Source organism: Panthera uncia, chromosome D2 (genome assembly GCF_023721935.1).
Source record: "Panthera uncia isolate 11264 chromosome D2, Puncia_PCG_1.0, whole genome shotgun sequence".
Taxonomy (NCBI): Eukaryota; Metazoa; Chordata; class Mammalia; order Carnivora; family Felidae; genus Panthera; species Panthera uncia.
The window spans coordinates 56,815,694-56,836,533 of NC_064818.1; the positions used below are offsets into that span (position 1 = coordinate 56,815,694).

At 37.6% G+C, this 20,840-nt stretch overlaps 1 protein-coding gene across 4 annotated transcripts in view; it reads right to left on the reverse strand.

Annotated features, from left to right (window-relative positions):
- The window catches only part of CHUK (component of inhibitor of nuclear factor kappa B kinase complex), a 41,645-nt gene extending 21,059 nt beyond the window's left edge, over positions 1-20,586 (reverse strand). For 3 of the 4 annotated variants that reach the window (XR_007460775.1, XM_049645569.1, XM_049645568.1), the window contains exons 1-11: positions 20,372-20,586; positions 13,600-13,694; positions 11,410-11,524; positions 10,698-10,767; positions 9,434-9,522; positions 8,160-8,249; positions 7,889-8,013; positions 7,591-7,698; positions 6,884-7,019; positions 2,327-2,521; positions 1,258-1,360 (exon numbers count right to left, since the gene is read on the reverse strand). Coding sequence is in view for 3 of the 4 variants with exons in the window: in XM_049645569.1 (XP_049501526.1) it covers positions 1,258-1,360; positions 2,327-2,521; positions 6,884-7,019; positions 7,591-7,698; positions 7,889-8,013; positions 8,160-8,249; positions 9,434-9,522; positions 10,698-10,767; positions 11,410-11,524; positions 13,600-13,694; positions 20,372-20,476 (1,231 nt within the window). In the remaining variant the exon portion in view is untranslated. The remainder of the gene's footprint in view (positions 1-1,257; positions 1,361-2,326; positions 2,522-6,883; positions 7,020-7,590; positions 7,699-7,888; positions 8,014-8,159; positions 8,250-9,433; positions 9,523-10,697; positions 10,768-11,409; positions 11,525-13,599; positions 13,695-20,371) is intronic. The other variant, XM_049645570.1, reaches the window with a different exon arrangement.
- Between the last annotated feature and the right edge of the window lie 254 nt (positions 20,587-20,840).

The window sequence follows — 20,840 nt, forward strand, 5'->3', positions numbered from 1 at the left end:
AATAAAGTCTAGGGGTGCCTGGGTGGCTCAGTCAGTTAAGCATCTGACTCTTGGTTTCGGCTCAGTTTATGATCTCAGTTTGTGAGTTCAAGCCCTGTGTTGGGCTTTGCGCTATCTGCTTGGGATTCTCTCTCTCCCCCTCCCCTGCTTGGGTTCTCTCTCTCTCTGAATAAATAAACTTTAAAAACTATATGAAAAAAATAAAGTCTAAAAATTGACACTCCAGTAGCAAGAAGCACACCTAGTGCCCAAATCTTGGTTTCTAATACTCCTCTCCGATTAAAGGAACCAGGGGTCCTTAGAGAAATGGCTGATCCTAGGACTGGGGCAAGAAATATACAAGATGGACCTGGAACATCTCTTGCTGCCAGAAAGGAAGTGCAAATAACTAACTAACTAAGTAAATAAATAAATAAAACAAGGAAAAGTCTGAGAAACTGTCACAGCCCAGAGGAGCCAACTAAATGTAATATGGTACCCTGGATCAGATCCTGGAACAGAAAAAGGACACCACATCAAAACTAAGGAAATAGGAATAAAGTATGGCCTTAATTAATAATTGGTTGGTTCTTTACTTGTAACAAATGTACCATACAATATAAGATGTTAACAAATGAGGAAACTATATGTGTTGGGAAGGTGAATAACATAAGAACTCTGTACTATCTGTAAATCTAAATTTACAGATTCACTATCTGTAATGTAAATTTAGATTTACTATCTATAAATAGTAAATAGTTTTTACAAAAAGCTACAAAAAGGTAACACAGATGAAAGATTACAGAATTTTAGCCCCATGCCAGTTGTGTTCTTGATTTTACAATACTGTGCTTGATTTTAGTTTTGGGTATACAGAAATTGATCACTTCTTCCAAAGAAAAGAGTAATTCTTACAGGATAAATGAAAACATTTGAACATTAAGCAGTATTCATACAATAAAATGAAATATTTGAATATGTTTAAATAATGAAGAAGCAACTAGAAAGTAGGCTTAATTAATAGTGGAGATTCATTCTTCTGTGACAGCCCTAACCCACAGAAAGTAAGTCTTCTTCCAAATGAGGGTTTTAGAGTGATTTGACATCTACCATTTCACCTTCCAAACTATAGAAATTCATTTTTAACCACACTTAAAAACCTGAAGTATGAAGTACAGAACAGAAACACCGAAAGACCATTTCTACTAACCATATTGAGTCAAAATAATATTATTTCATGTTTAAACCTCACTCAGTAAATGGGCTATACATACTTACCAATGTAATTTACACAGTCAGATAAACTTCTGGAAGCAAATGGTCCTTCATATACAGTCTTACTTTTATCAAACAAATATACCATATAGCTATCACAGCCTCTCTGAAAAAGAAACAATTAAAAAAAAAAATCCTTGAAAATCCTAGGTTCTCTAAGTACTTAAACATCACATTTCCTAATGTGAAATGCAAATGATTAAGGTCAATGCTTACTAGCATACCTTTTACAAATTTAAGATCTAGACTACTATTTAAGAAAAATGACTGTAGTATGGGATAAGATGAAAAAGAATCACCAGACCCAAAAGTACAAAAGTAAAGTCTAACAACATATATCCACACAATGAATACTAGTCAGTAATCAAAAGGAATGAAGTTCTGATACATGCTAGTACATGGATGAACGTCCAAAACATGATGCTAAGTGAAAGAAGTCAGACACAAGAGACTACAGACTGTATGATTTCATTTATGTGAAATGTTCAGAAAAGGCAAATTACAGAGATAGAAAGTAAATTAGCAGTTGCCTGATGTGAACAGAATGGAGATTAAGAGTTAGTGGACATGAAAAATATCATTGGGACGTAAATGTTTTGAAGCTGATTTATAGTAATGGCTGCACAATTACGTACATTTACTAAAAAAAAAAATGTACACATGAAATGGGTAAATTACATGAAATACAGAATTTGCCTCAATAAAGTAAAACGACAAAAAACAATAAAAGAGTCACGAGCACAATATTTTACCATCCATCTATCCTCTGGCAGGATCTATGAGACTGCTGGTCTAATTTCAAGGTTCTAGGCTTCAAGTACAAAAGAGGGAAAAAAGAGGGGGGGAGAGAACTGGCACCAAAGAGAAAGTCATACAAAGTTCAAAACATATCTTGTTCACCTTGCAAAGCAATAAGAGTAATGAGCAGGATAAAACTAAAGTAAGAATCATAAGGTGTGTACCATCACCTCCCCCAGGGGGATTCCAAGTATGCATCAGAAAAATGCAGGGCATTCAATCCCTCTATGCTAACAGACTTCTTACACTTCTAGGTATATTAGAATTCTCTTACAACTCCATCTAGAACACACTGAGAGGCTGGTTTCCGAGGATCCAGAGAAATTCCCGTCTCCGAAAGAAGCTCTTGAGAACCAGTACTTATTCCAGTTTCGCGCTCAATACGAGACTGCAGTGAGTGAAGACTTTCATCAGGTGGTAACAGAAAAGAAATTATCTTTGCAGAAGTCATATTTAGGATGTGTACTATCTGTATAAATAAGAAAAACAATGATTATTGATCATTTACTACATAAAAGATTCAGTGCTAGATACTAAAGGGAATATGAGCAAAAGGTATTATCTTTGCACTAAACAAGGCTTAATCATTTTCCAAAGTGAGATCTCCTTCAATAATTACAAAATAACATTCTGAAAAATGAAGAGTAGAGTTTACTTTTCTGTAACAGATGTTAGTTCCAAAGAATAAAGCTTAGAAACTACAGGCATGTACAGAATCTAGAAATAAAAGCCCTAATTTAGAAAGGCAGTATTTATTTATTCTCAGAAACCTATTATAGATCTGGAAGGAAATACTCCCATTTATGAAGTCCCTAATAGATGCCGACCACAGAGTTAGGTGTTTTCACATGACATCCTGTTGATTAGATCTTCTAATTTCCATTTAGGCAAAGAGAGAAACCAGAGCCCTGAGAAGTCTTTTGAAGACAACATGATTTTAAATTCTCTTCCTTCTACTATCCTTAGATAAGCCATACAAAGTTAATACCTATGTTTCTCCAGTGCCTTACATTGACTCCACAGGATAATGGCCAAATAGAAGATATTAAGAAACACTAAGAGAACTAAAATACAAGTCAAATGCTATATGTACCAAAATAATGTAAAGTATTGTACAGATTCCAAAGGAGTTTGCTTGGTGTGAGGAAAGGGATGCTTTCTAAAGGAGGCAATTATGAGCTATACTTTGGAAAGGATAGAAAATTAGAACAAGAAAAGATCGAAAGAAAGGTTCTTCTAGGTAGAAAACAAGGTAGGCAGAGGGGTAGAAAGAGATGACCATAACCAAAGAATATAAACAACCCAGTTCAAACGTACCTAAAATGATGCCCCTTATAATAGGAGATAAGGCTACAAGGAGACCAAGGCAGATTCTGAACATCAATGTAAGGGTTTGGACTTTATTCAATAAGCAAAGAGGAACTATGGAAGGCTTTCTAAGTTGAGAATCTGACAAGCTCAGAATTGTTAAAACATCCAAAGGATAAATCTGACAAAATAATTGGATATGTAATTGGAAGAGAAGAAACAGTCAGACAAGCCACCCCACCTAGGTAACTAAAAAGGTGATAGTACAAGAGGCATAGGAAAAGCTATAGGAGATTTAATGGAGCAAATCTGTTCAGTTTTTAATAAATTAAGTCTTGAGTGCCCGTGGGACCACCAAGGATAGTTATAGAGCAGTGATTAAACACTACAGAAAAGTCACAACTGAGGAAATAAATTTGGAAGTGATCCATATTCAGTTTATAGTTAAAGTTATACAACTAAAGAAATTACTAAAGAAAAGGAAGAAAAAGTAATATGGAAAAAGAAAAAAATTAGGAGAGAGAGACAGTTAGGGTATAGTCACACTCAGGGGCATAAAAGAGGAGGCAAAGAAGGAATAATTAAATACTTCTGTTTTACCATTACCTTCAGTGGCAAGTTCAGTATATTTTTTTCAACTTTCCTATATATTTAGAATATTTCATAATATACAGTTAGAAAACCATGCAATCAGACTCTCTGAATTTTTTAAAAGAAAGAAGTATTCCAGTAACTGTTTTGATTTCTTTTCTTTTTTTAAGTGAAAACCAAACACACATCATTCCTTCTTTGAACAATGTAACACCTTAGAAAATGTTCTACAATAGCAAACTATTTTTGCAGTACATGCTTCTGTGTTCATGGTATTCCCCTGCCTATCTTTCCCCCTGTTAATTCTCCTTTTATCTTTTTTTTTTTTCTTTTGAGAGAGAATGCACAAGGTGGGTAAGGGGCAGAGGGTGAGAGAGAGAATCTCAAGCAGGCTCCATGCCCAGCATGGAGCCCAATGTGGGGCTTGATCCCACGACCCCAGGATCATGACCTAAGCTGAAATCAAGAGCCAGGTGTTCAACTGACTGAGCCATCCAGGCACCCCAATTAACCCTTACTTATCTTTCAAAATTCAGTCCTATTATCATGTCTAGGAAGTATCTCTGATTTAATTAATAGTATCCTACACATACCTTATCCTGTACAACCTCACAATAGTGAGCCTTTGAATAAGATATTACTGTACCTGGGCTATAAATAAAATACAATAAATAAATATTTGCCCAGATTCACAGATAGGTAAATAGTGGTTCTACAAACTGAAGTCTACAGACCAGAAGACATACAAAGAGGACTCTTTCCCTATGCTCTATAATAAGCAGATGCTCGCGCACAGACTCCACAGAGTGGAAATGATGCTATGATTACCATGACAAATCTGAAAAAATCTGGGATAAAAGATAAAAATTTTCAGGGGCAACAAAGAACTAAAAGGTGTTATCAAATCCTGCTGGGCTAACACACTGAGGAATCATTCACTCCTTGGCACAATAAAACAAAGCCAAATCAAGAAGGCAGGTAACTTTTCAGTGTTAGCCAAGAATGACATCGACAGAGCCCCAAGTTCCTATTTAATAAAGTATGCCAAGATTACAGTAAAACCTTACACATTATAATTTCTCATTTCAATTTTTCAAAAAATAAAATTTAGCCCCATGCCCAACTGGCCTCCTTCCACCTGCAGGACGGCCTTGATCGCTCACAGCCAAGCCCTCACCACAGATTCTGCCCCTTCATGTTTCCAATTTTAGAAACACTATCTACTACTACTCAATCAAATAGTTATGGAAAGACTGCATATGAGAATCGTTTCTGGGTATACAGCATAATAGAGCCTCTCATTCCTATCAATGAATATTTACTGAGAATCTGGTACATGCCCTGCTTTGTACAGAACACTGGGGTAGAGTGGTAGTAGGGTGAGCAAGTGTTAATAAAAGTAGTAAGAACCATCCCAGCATTAAAGAAGAAGATAACCTATATGGAGAGACATGAGTGGAAGATGGGAAACAATTAGAAAATATAGTAAATATGATTATATGACAAACTATGTGACAGAGATCAATCAGAGAAAAGGAGAGTCGAGTATGTGCCAGTGTAGCTGAGGAGATACAGAGACAGAGATCATTCTGGGCAGAGGACAGCATCTATCAGAGCACAAAAATGGATAATGTGCTTCATGGCATAAGGAGCAGTGACAAGTGAAGTAAAGGGTAAGAGAAGCAGGTCTGGGGCAAGCACTTGGTTGGATGGAATTGCATGAGCAAAGCTCCAAAAGCCAGGGAGATCAGTTTAGACTTGACTTGGCAGGCAAGAAGAAGAAATATGTTGGATTCTTAGACAGGAGAATAAAAAAGCATTTTCAGAAGATGAGATGGGAAGAATTCATGCTGCATGAATTGTAGGATGGGGAGGAGGTATAGAGGCATGAAAGCCAGACAGGACATTTCCTCACCAAACCAAATCCCATAACATTATACCTAAATGAACGCGATCCAATGGCACCAATACGAGGAAGGGGAAAATCCAAAAGATGTTTTTTAAGAGTAATCAACAAAGACCACTTAGAAGTAAAACTAAGGGGTGCCTGGGTGGCTCAGTCAGTTAAGCGTCTGACTTTGGCTCAGGTCATGATCTCACGGTTTGGGAGTTCAAGCCCCGCGTCAGCTGTGCTGACAGCTCAAAGCCTGGAGCCTGTTTCAGATTCTGTGTCTCCATCGCTCTCTGCCCCTCCCCCACTTGTGCTCTGTCTCTAAGTCTCTGTCAAAAATAAATAAACATTAAAAAAAAAAAAAAAAAGAAGTAAAACTGAGAAGGGGCACCTGGGTGGCTCCGTCGGTTAAGCGTCCGACTCTTGATTTCAGCTCAGGTCATGATCTCACAGTTCCTGAGTTTGACCTCCATGTTGGCTCTGCACTGGCAACATGCAGCCTGCTTAGGATTCTCTCTTTCCCTCTCTCTCTGTCCCTCCCCCGCTCATGTTCTCTTGCTCTTTCTCTCTCTAAAATAAATAAACATTTTTTTTAAAAAAAGAAGTAAAGGGGCACCTGGGTGGCGCAGTCGGTTAAGCGTCCGACTTCAGCCAGGTCACGATCTCACGGTCCGTGAGTTCGAGCCCCACGTCGGGCTCTGGGCTGATGGCTCGGAGCCTGGAGCCTGTTTCCGATTCTGTGTCTCCCTCTCTCTCTGTCCCTCCCCCGTTCATGCTCTGTCTCTCTCTGTCCCAAAAATAAAATAAACGTTGAAAAAAAAAAAAAATTTTTTTTTAAAAAATAAAAAAAAAATAAAAATAAAAAAAGAAGTAAAACTGAGAAGGCTTACTAAAGAAATAAAAGCAGATCAGCTCTAAGGATATCATTTTCTTTTCAAATAAGCATCAGGAAAAGATTACCAAAATATATTTATGCTTATTTCCAGATAAATTTGTTAACTTCAATGCAAGTCTTATGAAGTAGACCACATTCAAACTAACCTTCAAATTCAGAATGTGATCCATTAATAGAAAACATCTTGGCTGCTTCAAAGTGAGATCAACAGGTCCTCCTCTTTGCTGAGGATCCCAATTCAGCATCAACTGAAGCCAGTTTTCCATGGGCTCTACTATTAAACTAGAAAGTATACAAAAAATAGGGTGAAAATCTTTATGTTCCAATTTTCCTTTAGTATTCTAAAAAAAGTTATTTTATAGGTTTCCCATGTCCTTTCTCATGACTCATCTGTGCCATTTTGTATCTTACTTTCAAGTAATTCATGAAATGACAAACTTTTTTTTCCATAAAAAACAACCCTACATATGTAAGTACTAGCAACTTCACTAGATGAGCCCAGTTCAATTTTCCAAGGAACCCATTTACTTCAGTATCCCAAAAGTCTTCTTAAAGCAGGAGTTCTTGTTTCCACTAGACCTGTGCCGTCCAATATGGTAGCCTCTAGTCACAAGTGGCTACTTGCACTTATACTTATGTTAATTAAAATGAAATAAAATTTAAAATTAAGTTCTTCTATCACACTACAACCTTTCAAGTGCTCTATAGCCTCATTTGGCTATCACGGATATAAAACTTTCATCATCACAGAAGGTTCTACTGCATAATACTACTTGAAACAGACAACAACTCAACTGTTCTTTTATAACCCAAAGAACCAAGAGGTGAACTTCCTCAACTACAATATACTTACCTACAAAGGCTATTTGGTTGAGGTAAATGGCTACTAAACCGAACTTCTCCTGTCATCTCTTCACATGCAAATATACACTTTGGATCCTTCTTCTTAATCTTCTCATGCCTATAATACAAGTTACCTCATTGACAACCTGATTCTCACAAACATTCTAAGATTTTTTGCCATGTAGTTTTATTCAATTATGTATTTAAAAGGTAATTACACCATATAAAGAGGGATGGAAGAAAAAAAAGCATGTAACTTAAAATTTCCATTCCCATTAAGCACACCAAAGTTCTCTCCCATTTCTTACCAGGTAAATGGCTGCAGATGATGCAAAAAGGGCCTATATCCAGCAATACATTCAAACACCATGGTCCCAAAGCTCCAGTAATCAACAGTAGCTGTATAAGGCTTGTTCTCAAAGAGCTCTGGGGCCTTAAAAAGGAAAAAAAAAAAAAGCTTTAAGTGTCAATACTATAAGAGAAAAGCTACTTTATTTTTGACCTACTATATTCATGACCTTCAGAAATAAGAACATGAATCCTGTACACTTAAATTCAAAGAAACAATACATGTCTCACCAGATATTGCAGTGTTCCCACAAAAGACGTACACAGACTTCCTTGATCAACATCTTTGGCATATCCCAGATCAATTATTTTATGCATAATCTGCAATATAATAAGAATTAAATGACTGAGAAATTGGAAAGGGAAAGGCAACCGTGTCCTTATAAGGCTCTGGAGTGGGTGGTGAGAAAGAGCTTGGGCTCTGGAATATGACAAACATATTTCAAGCCTGAGCTCCACCACTTATGTGATCTTGATCAAGTTACTTAACTTCTCTCATTGTATTTAGTTTCCCAAATAATGGTATTACTAACAATCCTTACTTCACCAGAATTGTTATTAGGATTCAATGAAATAATAAAAAAAAGAATTTAACACAGTGCCTGATACATGGTAAAAATTAAGTATAGACTGGCTATTAATTTTTATTTTGGTATATTCAAAATAAACTTGATCCATTAACCCACAAGGCAAAGGTAAGGATGACTTCCAAACTTGAAAAAGCATCATACCACTGAATGAGTAAAGACCTATCTAACTTCCAGAATATCCTGAAGTCTTTAGATACAAAGAAAGCAGAAATGGTTGGTTGCCAAGCATACACGAAAGGCTCCTAAAAGAAGCACCACCAGTAAGATTTCATCACCTCCAACTGACCACCACGTATCATTCACTAAAGACCACACAATCCAATTCAAGGTTCAGACTCTTGGCTTTACATCTTTATTAGTATGGAACCTGGGTGCTAGCTGCAAAAAAAACTATTCAAATTATTCTGATAAATACAAGTATTCCAGAAGTCAATTCACAATTTCTGGGTCTTCTCATGATGACCCATTTAAGAATCTGAAAAAATCAAGATTTTGAATTTTACTTAAATATAGAACTTAGGACTTTTGGGGGAGGAGAATGAATTTATTCTTTCTTAAGTAAGAAATGCAGTTAAGTAAACATATTTTTTCCCCCTTAAAGTAAATCTAGGATGTATGTGTGGGTGCTGGATGTTCTATGTAAGGGATTAACAAATTATTTTTACTCACTATCTATTATCTCTACTAGATACTCTGTTAGAAAACAGAAGTGAGCAAGATAGGTGTTCTGTCTCTAATGAAGCCCCTGTGTTAGCAGAGGAGACAAACAACTAAACATAAAACCACAGTTCAGTGTTGTAAGGCCTGGGATAGAAAAAGTATAAAATGCTGTGGAAGGGCACAAACTTCAAACACTAATTACACCAAGGAGACTGTATTCAAATGGCATGTAATATTTCTTCAGGTTTCACCTACCTTTCCACCAACATCCTGAAGAACTATGTTTTCAGGTTTTAGATCACGATGTATGATTTTGTTTTCATGCAAATATCGGATCCCAGACCCTAAATAAAATTTAAAATGTATTTTGAGGTTAACAGAAACACTGAATTAAAAATAAATTCATCTCAGGAAGCCTGGGTGGCTCAGTCGGTTAAGTGTCCAACTCTTGATTTCAGTCAGGTCATGATCTCACAGTCATGAGATGGAGCCCCGCCTTGGGCTCCATGTTGGGTGTGGAGCCTGCTTAAGATTCTCTCTCCCCCTCCCTCTCCGTCTGCCTCTTCCCTACTCACGAGCTCTCTCTCTCTCTCTCTCTCTCTCAATAAATAAATAAATAAATAAATAAACTCACATTTTGTACAGATCTGCTCTGACAATCAAACTTTTTGAAGTTTTTTTTTTTTTTTCTTTTTATTTAAGTAATCTCTACATCCAACATAGGGCTCAAATTCATGACTCTGAGATCAAGAGTCATATGTTCCTCTGACTGAGCCAGCCAGGCACCCATCTGATGCTCAAATTTACACAGACCATCATAACTATATGATTAATGATATTATAGCAGTTAAGATTCTCTCCGCAGAAAATCCAAGAACATTAAACAATACTGCAGAATTATATATATGTTACTTTATGAAAATGAACATTAAAAAATGGAACAAGGAATTGAGAAAATCCTTATTGATCAATTGAGAAAATCCCTCTTGTTTTCCTTCCCACCTAAATCACCCTCTTCAACTAGACTTGGTCTTCATGACCTAGGAAAAGAGGCAAAATCAAAATATACAGGGAAACATATCCTTGGCCTCTGAACTTCTTCCATGGGCCTAAGTGAAGATAATTTTAGAGATTTTTCAGGAGTAATTCTGATTAAAAAGAGATTTCATCCTAAGAGTTGACTTGAAAACCTATGACCATGAGATGCAATGCCACTGGTAAATAAAATTACTATGTTAAGCACACAGGAAGGGAGAGTAAAATTGAATAAGGTCATTTCACACTATTTTTTTTTATCTGTAATTGGAACATCTATTTGTCAAAAATGGACCCCTAGCATAAAACAAAAATTCAATATCCTAGTTTTAGTATCAGCAGCAACAGTTAAATTTTTCTTTCTTATAGATGGTAAAAATGTAGGCTTTGTGCAGTACATAAAAGATTCTCCTTAATTCTCAATATGTAGAAACTTTTATAAACCAAATTAAATTATGATGGTATTTTCAAACTGATTACATACCTATATCACTCAGTAAAGAAAGTATCTGGCTTTCTTTAAGCCCACAGCAATTTTCTGGTTTGTTGAGTAGCTGAAGAAAAAAAAAAAAGAAGTCTAAAAGTATATAATGTCAATATAGCTTGTCTGTAGTAGCAATACATTAATCACTATACTTTAATAGAATATTCAAATAAGAAGTTATAATTAAGAAAATATAAGAGGGGGAAAATTACGAAACCCATACTGAGGACTTTATGTTAAGACTTACATAAATAAATAAAGATAAAGGAGGAAAGTCTCTGAAACTGAAAAAGGCTGGACAAAACCTCACATATATAAAAGTAGCCATAGGGCATATTTAAAATGAGATGAGAAAGATTTGCAATAGAAAAAACAACTTGTTTGTTTTTGAAAACAACTTCTTTATAAACACCTTAGACATTGATATTTTGGTCTAACACCATCAATCCAGTCCCATCCTGCAAACACCACCACCTACAAAAAGACACAAATGTTCCCAGTAAAGGGCCATACAGTAAATACTTTAGGCTTTAAAGGCCACACGGTCTCTGTCACAACTGCTCAACTCTGACGGTATAGTAAGAAAGCAGCCATAGTACAGGTAACAGGCCACAGTTTACTGACCTTATTCTAGATTATCATATTAAATATGATTCAAACATTGCTAAGGTTCATGATTTACTAACTCATCATCTTAAAACATCCACACTACCTTCCGGAGATCTCCGCCAGAACAGTATTCCATTGCTAGAAGAGGAACATCATTAATTAAAAAATTCAACTCCTCAGGTACATCACAGGCCTTTACAACGTTGGCATGGTTCAACCTAACAAGAAGGAGAAAATATTATAATTAAAAAAATTTTTCCAATGAAAAGGGATTGGATTTGAAATGGTAGTTAATTGGGGGGCAGTGAGGGGAAGAAAGGCTGGCATTATTTATAATAAATAATGCCATTACCCACTTTACATATATTAACTCATTTACTTATCAAAATAATCCTACTATAGGTAGATTTATTAATAGTCTCATCACACAGGAGAAAACTGAAGCACAAACTGGCTAAGTAATATAGGATCACACAGAAAGGAGGTGGTCAAGTAAGGATTCGAATCTGGTAGTATGGCTCCAAAGCCTGTATCATACTGGTTCTCTCATAATCACTTACAATGTCACGCTGGGGTGGTATATTAAAATTATGGCATGTTTCCTTCTAGTTTCAATCTGTACATAAACACATTTTATTTTATTTTATTTTATTTTTTAAACACATTTTAAAATAAATGTTAAATCTCACTATATACTGTTTTCTAACACCTTTTTTTTAACTTAACAATATATCATCCCAGGTATTATCAGCATCATCAGCATCATCATCATGCAATGGATCTCAAAACTGGAATACATCACCAGCTCCTAGGGACCTAGGGAAACAGACTCTCCATGTGTAGAGCCTGAGAATTTATATTGTTAGCAAAGTTTCCTGGTCATTCTGCCAGATAGCCAAGTTTGAGTGCCATTTCAGTGAACTGAGAAAAGACACTGGAGTCAGAAAGTACTTATTTCAAATCTAGACTTCATTAGCTACCAGTTGTATGACTCTATGAGCTTCAACCTTCTCATCTATAAAATCAGGATAATACCTAAACACACAGGGTATCTGTGACAAATGGAAGGATTATCTGTAAAGCGCTTAACACACTACTTGTGCAGGTTTTAAAACATGCCCACTTCTTCCTTTAAGAGCTTAATTCTTCTCCTTCCCTTGAGTGTAGGCTGTATGTACTTGGTGACTCATTTCTAACAAACAGAATGTTGTAGAAAAGATATTACTTCTGAGGAAAGATCATAAAAGATGTCTGCTTTCACCTTGCTCTCTCTCTCAGATCACTCACTTTGGGGAAAACTAGCTGCCATGTCATGAAAATATCCAAGCTTCACTACACAGAGCCCATATGACGAGCAACTGACACCTCTAGTCAACAGCCGTATAAATTAGCTTGGAAGTGGATACTCCAGCCCCACTCAAGCCTTTGGATGACTGCAGCTCCAGTCAACATTTTGGGATTTTTCAGAAGGGATGTTCTGAGTCAGAACCACTAAGCTAAGTCACTCACAAATTCCTAAACTACAGAAACTGTGAAACACTAAATGTTTGTCTTTTTTTTTTTTTTTTTTTTTTAAGTAATCTCTACACCCAATGTGGGGCTTGAACTCATGACCCCAATATCACGAGTCACAGGCTCTTCCAACGGAGCCAGTCAGGCACCCCTAAATGTCTGTCATTTTTTTTTTTACTTTTAATGTGCCTCAATTTATATTAAAAAAAATTTTTTTAATGCTTATTTTTGAAAGAGGGATACAGAGAGAGAGACAGAGTGCAAGCAGGGGAGTGGCAGAAAGAGACGGAGACACAGAATCTGAAGTACGCTCCAGGCTCTGAGCTGTCAGCACAGAGCCTGATGTGGGGCTCAAACTCATGAACCACGAGATCATGACTAACTGAACTACCCAGGCACCCCAATGTTTGTCATTTTAAGCCACTAAGTTTTGGGGTAATTGTGTACAAAGCAATAGATACACTATTCAACAAAAGTAAAGAGAGTAGTGATTATATTTAACTAGAAAGTATAATAGATGAACACTGCCCAATATTCAAAAGAAAAAGATTCTGCTCTCAGAGAATGGAGTCTGATAATATCTAGCTGACTTTTAAAACTAAACCTACTTAATCATAATGTGATGTTATTATTTTAAATAGAACATATATATTTGATAAGAAAGAAAAAAAATATGTTCCCAAAAAGATCCTGAGAAGAATGTATTTCTACCCTCCTTCCCTATGATGACATCAGGCTAGGCTGCAGAACTAGGGAAATATAAGTCATCAAATACACTTACTTCTTCATGATCTGGATTTCATGGCACCACCGTTCTCTGTTTTTGGTACTTAGTTCTACACGACATGACTTAATTGCTATTTTGACATCAAGTTCCTGCCAAAATAGAAAATCAACATAGAAAAATATATTAATTAGGTTCTTGTGCAGATTTGCTTGTCATCAAAGACATGCCAATCTGGGGAAACAAAACTCTTTAGCTTTACTAATTAAACAGATTTATCCAAGGCGCTCTTGAGCCATGCTTTTGCTAGGTAAACACTGAGTCGATTAAACCAATGCTTTAAAACTGACCTTCACCTCAGCCTCCATAATATGAAAATCCACAGCAAACATCATACTCAATAGGAAAAAACTGAGAGCTTTTCCTCTAAGGTCAGGAACAAGACAAGGATGTCCATTCCCACCACTTTTATTCAACACAGTCCTAGCCATAGTAATCAGACCACAAAAAGAAATAAAAGGCATCCAAATTAGCAAGGAAGAAGTATAACTTTTACTATTTGCAGACGACATGACACTATACACAGGAAACCCTAAAGATGCCACAAAAAAAACCTACCATAACTAATAAATGAATTCAGTAAAGTCACAGGATATAAAATCAATATTCAGAAATCTGTTGCATCTCCATACACTAATAATGAAGCAGCAGAAAGAGAAATTAAGAAAACAATCACGTTTAGGGGCACCTGGGTAGCTCAGACGGTTAAGCGTCCGACTTCAGCTCAGGTCATGATCTCATGGTTCATGGGTTTGAGCCCCAAATTGGGCTCTGTGCTGACAGCTCAGAGCCTAGAGCCTGCTTCAGATTCTGTGTCTCCCTCTCTCTCTGTCCCTCCCCCACTCGTGCTCTACCTCTCTCTCAAAAATAAAAACATTTAAAAAAATTTTTTTAGAAAGAAAACAATCCCGTTTACAAATGCACCAAAAATAATACCTAGGAATAAACTTAACCAAAGAGGTGAAAGACCTGTACTCTGAAAACTATAAAACATTGATGAAAGAAATTAAAGACAACACAAAGAAATCAAAAGACATTCCATGCCCATGCACTGGAAGAACAAATATTGTTAAATTGTCTATACTACACAAAGAAATCTACAGACTTAATGCAATCCCTATCAAAATACCAACAGCATTTTCATAGAACTAGAACAAATAATCCTAAAACTTGTATGGAACCACAAAAGACTTTGAATAGTCAAAGCAATCTTGAAAAATGAAAATAAAATTGGAAGTATCATGATTTCAGATTTCAAGTTATATTCAAAGCTGCAGTAACCAAAACAGAATGGTATTGGCACAAAAATAGATACATAGATACATACATAGATCAATGGAACAAGATCCCAGAAATAAACCCACGATTATATGCTCAATTAATCTACGACAAAGGAGGCAAGAATATGCATTGGGAAAAAGATAGTCTCTTCAACAAATGGTGTTAGGAAAACTGGACAGTTACAAAAGAATGAAACTGGACCACTTTCTTACACCATAAACAAAAATAAATTCAAAATGGATTAGACATAAATGTGAGACATGAAACCATAAAAATCCTGAAAGAGAACACAGGCAGTACTTTCTCTGACATCAGCCACAGAAACATTTTTCTTGATGTCTCCCGAGGAAAGGGAAATCAAAGAAAAAACTATTAGGACTGTATCAAAATTAAAAGCTTCTGCACAGCAAAGGAAACAACAAAACTAAAAGGTAACCTATTGAATGGGAGAAGATATTTGTAAGTGACATATCTGATAAATGGTTAGTATCCAAAACATGTAAAAACTGATATACTTGAACACACAAAAGACAAATAATCCAATTAAAAAATAAGCAGAGGAGGAGTCCCCCCCCCAAAAAAAATAAGCAGAAGACATGATTAGACAGTTCCCCAAAGAAGATACACAGATGGCCAATAGATATGTGAAAAGGTGCTCAACATCACTCATCATCAGGGAAATGCAAATCAAAACTACAATGAGATATCATCTCACACCTGTCAGGATGGCTAAAATAAAAAACACAAGAAACAACAAGTATTGGCAAGGAGATGAAGAAAAACCCCGTGCACTGTTGGTGGGAATGCAAACTCGTGCAACCACTGTGGAAAATAGTATAGAGGTACCTCAAAAAGTCAACAGAACTACGCTACGAAGAAGTAATTCCACTACTGGGTATTTACCCCAAAAATACAAAAACACTAATTCAAAGGGATACAGGCACCCCTATGTTTACTACAGCATTATTTACAATAGCCAAATTATGGAAGCAGCTCAAATGTCCATCAATAGGTAAATGGATAAGGAAGATGTGGTATACAATGGAATATTAGTCATAAAAAAAGGAATGAAATCTGGCCATTTTCAACAACATGGATGGAGCTAGAGAATATAATGCTAAATGAAATGTCAGTCAGAGAAAGGCACATACCATATGATTTCACTCCTATATGGAATTTAAGAAACAAAACAAGCAAAGAAAGACAAACCAAGAAACATACTCTCAACTATAGAGAACAAATTCATGGTTACTAGAAGGGGAGGTGGGTGGAGGGATGGGTGGAACAGATGATGGGGATTAAAGAGTACACATCATAATAAGCACTGAATAATGTACAGAATTGTTGAATCACTATAATGTACACCTGAAACTAACATAACACTGTATGTTAACTATACTGAAATTAAAATTAAAAACATAATAAAAAAATTTTTTTTAAATACAGGAGAGAAAATCCTAACAGGTCAAATGCCCAAGAATATCAGACAGACATATACATTTTTTCTCTCAGAGGAAAAAAAAGAAAAGTCCTCTTGTATTAACATATTTAGAGTTGAAGATTTTAATAAGAATTAAATGAACACTTCTTTATAGAGTGAACTCAAACCTCTTTCACTTTTTTCAGCGATTTAAGAAAAAGTCACACCTGTCACCAAGGTACTTAGGGAACTAACAATTTTTGTTTAGAAATACTCAGAAAAGTTACAAGTTATGAAAAGTGAGACTCTGAGGTCTTAAGTTGGCTTGAGAAGAAAAAAATCAATCAAATTTCAAACACATCAAAGCACACAAGCGAAGTGACTGAGGCTGATCCCATTACAGGTCTCTCTCTTTAGAACACTGTCTCCTATATACAGCTAGAAAATTACAAAGACTTGTCTCCCCAACAAACTCCTTTTTGGGCTTAGTCAAAATAGCTAACAAGGGCCCCAGCCTTCAGCATAACTGGAATGAAATGGATAATTCAGGGCCACCTGGCCTTACCAGCAAGAAATAGTTTTAATATGACCAAACCTAACAACAACAACAACTCCAAAATTTGTTCCTAATCTTTACATTTCAAATGATATTTAAAAAATGCTAACAATGGTTATACTTCTGTTTCTATAACTATAAAATGAACCTAATAGCTCTTGCCTTGGCCTAGTCATTTAGCCAATTCTGACTGAAATTAAGTCCAACCTGATGCACATTACAGGGAACAGCCAGACCTCATCACATTCTGGCAACAGTAAAAATGCAGCCCAGGAATAGCCGTCAGGACCAAACAGGAGGAAAAAAAATATAGTATATGGATGAGGAAGCAAGATATAGGTTGTATGGAATATTCTAAATGGGAGCAGAGGGATGGTGAGGGGAACAAGCTAGAGATAAAACAGTCCATGTACAGAGAAAGAAGAAAGGAATTGGGACACACTACAATCTAGCCTAACTACAGTCCTCACTCCCTTCAATCTTTCTTTTGTTTTGAGCAGGCACCTGGCTCTAGCTGGGTCCCATGTAAGCTTTTACCACCATGGAGACAATGCGGTACAACCATGAACAACATTAAGCCCTTAAAAATGGGAATATTCCAGAGACAGCGGCGACTGTTGCATAACAATGTGAATGTACGTAATGCCACAGAACTGTACATTTAAAAATGGCAAAAATGGTAAACGTTATTTCTATTTTACCACAATAAAAAATTGGAAAATACAAAGTTAAATTAGTTTGTAAAGTATTTCTCAGAGCTTTTAAGATGCTAATGTGGATTATGATTCTCCAAATGAAACAATAGTACATGCAGCATTTACCCAATGTATTTGACCACAGTATCCTTTTTTCAAAGCATTTCACAGGATTAGTTTTTCCAAATATACTTTGAGAAGTGCTACTCTGTTCCCTAGGAAGAATTCTTTGGTTATTTTTGTCATGTTTCCATATAACTTTATAAATACCTTTGTTATATAGGTTACCACATTGTACTTGAGTGTTTCTGTATTTGCCCCTCTCACTACACTTGAAATCTACTTAAGGGCAGCAAATACTACTTTTGTTGACCTGGGTACCATCAGCACCCAGCATAATAATCAGATAAATAAACCATCTCATATCCTTTTCTCTCCCTCATTGTGATTTAAGTGATGTAGATAAAATACTGAGATGTGGCTTCTACTAAAACCCAAGGATCTTGAAATTTGTTATGGGCCAATTCTAAGTCTGGCTTGGAAAAGTAATGATGCTGTTAGCACAGAGTATTTCTTCTCTTTTCACTATAGGCCCAGGCATCAAATGTCCCAGTTTGGGGGAAGAGCCAGTCTAGACACGTGGAAAGTTCCTGAGAGATTTCTAAGATTCTAGAAGAACCCAAATCTCTTCCATTTAGAAAGTAATGAATTCTAGGGCACCTGGGTGGCTCAGTTGGTTAAGCGTCCGACTCTTGGTTTCAGCTCAGGTCATGATCTCACGGTTCGTGAGTTCAAGCCGCACGTCGGGCTCTGTGCTGGGAGCGCAGAGACTGCTTGGGATCCTCTCTATCTCCCTTTCTCTCTGCCCCTCCCCTGCTTGCTCTTGTGCTGGCGCGCGCGCTCTCTCTCTCTCTCTCTCTCAAAATAAATAAATAAACTTAAAAAAAAAGTAGTGAATTCCATAGAGACAGAAAGTAGAAAGGTGATTGCTAGCTGGCAGGGGAAGGAGGAAATGGGGAGGTATTGTTTAATGGGTACAGAGTTTCAGTTTGGTAAGATGAAAAAGTTCTGGAAATGGATGGTGGCGATGGTTGCACACCAACGTGAATGTACTTAATGCCACTGAACTGTACACTGAAAAATAGCTAAAAACGGTAAATTTTACATTATATACTTTACCACAACTTTGTTAAAAAAGTGCTGTGTTGATCTATCCCCAGTCAGGGACCAAGAAAAGCAGTCACAAAAGCATGCTAATAAGCATATATTTTTTCTTTTCTTATGACCAGGCTTAGATAACAAGGCCACAGGCAACATTCCACTGGAAGTACTTGGCTCCCCCTTCTCTCTTGGAGTGCCTCATGTCTTCTCTGACGGTGAAAATTATTAAATTTACTGCTTATCTTGCTGTCAAAGTGCTTAATGCCTTAGTCCTCCACCTCCCATTCTCCCTCTCTCCAAGATTACCTCCTATGCTCAATCTAGAAAGCTGCTTCACAAAACTTCCTCAGTTCTATCAGTGACATTTGCCACTGTGCCCCACAAGCATGTCTATTCCTCCCAGATACTCCCATCTCCGCCCCCCCCTACTCCTTAAGACAGCAAATCTTGAATTCAAGTCTCTATTCACAGGCCGATTGCAAACATTTTAATAATATTTTCATTGCTCATCCTGTCCCATGTTTTTCACTCAGATTTACCTTTTACAAACAAACACTTCCAGGAACACCACTTTTATCTGGACATTTCCTTTTTTAAGGTCCATTAATAATGGCTAAGATGATGATAATAGTAACAACACAGCAGCAGCAGGAGCTAACATTTGAGGGCTTATCTTAGGCCAGGTTCTGTACTTAGTTTTACAAACAGTATCTTATTTAACTCTCAGACCCATGATGTACATAATTATTATAACCATTTTACAGATGACAAAACAAAGGCTATCCTGCAAGGATTATTAGTCAAGGGTCTATATCTCTAAAAGGTTTATACGTTATTCAGAAGAGCATGACCCTCCTCAAAGGGCAATGCGTTAGGTGGTGGGGATGTGCAATTGCTCATTTTTCTGGGGAAAGGGTTCATAGCTTTTATAGGTATGTCGAAAGATGCATAGCTCAAACATGATTATTAACTCCTGCTACAATGGTTAAACATTTACAACTAAATCAAAGCAAAATTCTTGAGTCTGATGTTACCTGTCTTCCACCCACTAGAGCACCTCACACCCAATCTACTTCCTTCCCTTAGGAAGCCACGATCATTTCACCAGCTGATCCTCACACTGTTCCCTACCCAGAAGGCATCCCCAAGTCTGAAGCCTACCCGATGCTTCCAAAAGCTTAACTGGGGACCCACCATGAAACCTTCCTTGTCTACTCCAAACCCCTACAGATATCAAGTAGCCTCCAAGCACACGCATGAACACGCACATTCCAACAGACAGCCCCCTTCCTCACCCATTCGTGCTCACAATACAAAGCCTTATGTGCATCTGCCTCGCACACCCCGGCACTCTACATTCAGAGACACACATACGCACCGTCACACCCGGTAAACAATTTCTCACATCTTGACATCCGTACCAAAAGTTCCCCCTCAGAGCTCTATCTCACACACACTGACCCAGGACCTCGGATACAACCTCGGACTCAGTCACCAGACTCGCAAGCACAGTATCACACACTCACTCACACAGGCTCACCGGACCACAGTGCTGTCCAAAGGCTCACCGACAATCCCTCACGTACTGAGTGTCACTGTGTCCCAAAGACGCTCTGACAAACACCCACCGCCGCTCCCTCTCGCGCCCCACCTCACCCGATGCTGGTACAGGCAGACATTCCCGAAGCCGCCGGTGCCCAGCCGCTCGCGCATCTCCCAGGGCCCGCCCGCACCCGGCCGCAGCCCTGGGGGCCGCTCCATGGGGCGGGAGGGCAAGCGACCTCAGGTTCCGCCGCTGTTCCGAGGCCGGTTCCGGGCCGCCGAGGCTCGCGCGTCTCTCTTCTCGCGAGAAGTATGCGTCACTTCCGGTAACGGCCACAGGAAAAGCTCTACCCCGGCTTCTCCCGGAGGCGGGCCAGCTAGCGACCAGAGAGGGAGTGTGGGAGGTCGGCTTCAATCCGTTAAGCCCTCTGGGCATTTTCCTGGCTGAGAGAACCCACTTGTTATTCGAGTCTTCAAAACCATAAGCTGTCCAATCCTTTCAAGTCATTTTCTAAATTTCACATCGTCTCCACCCCGTGTACATTTTACCTTTCTTCAAACCTCTGCCATCTATCCTCCAACC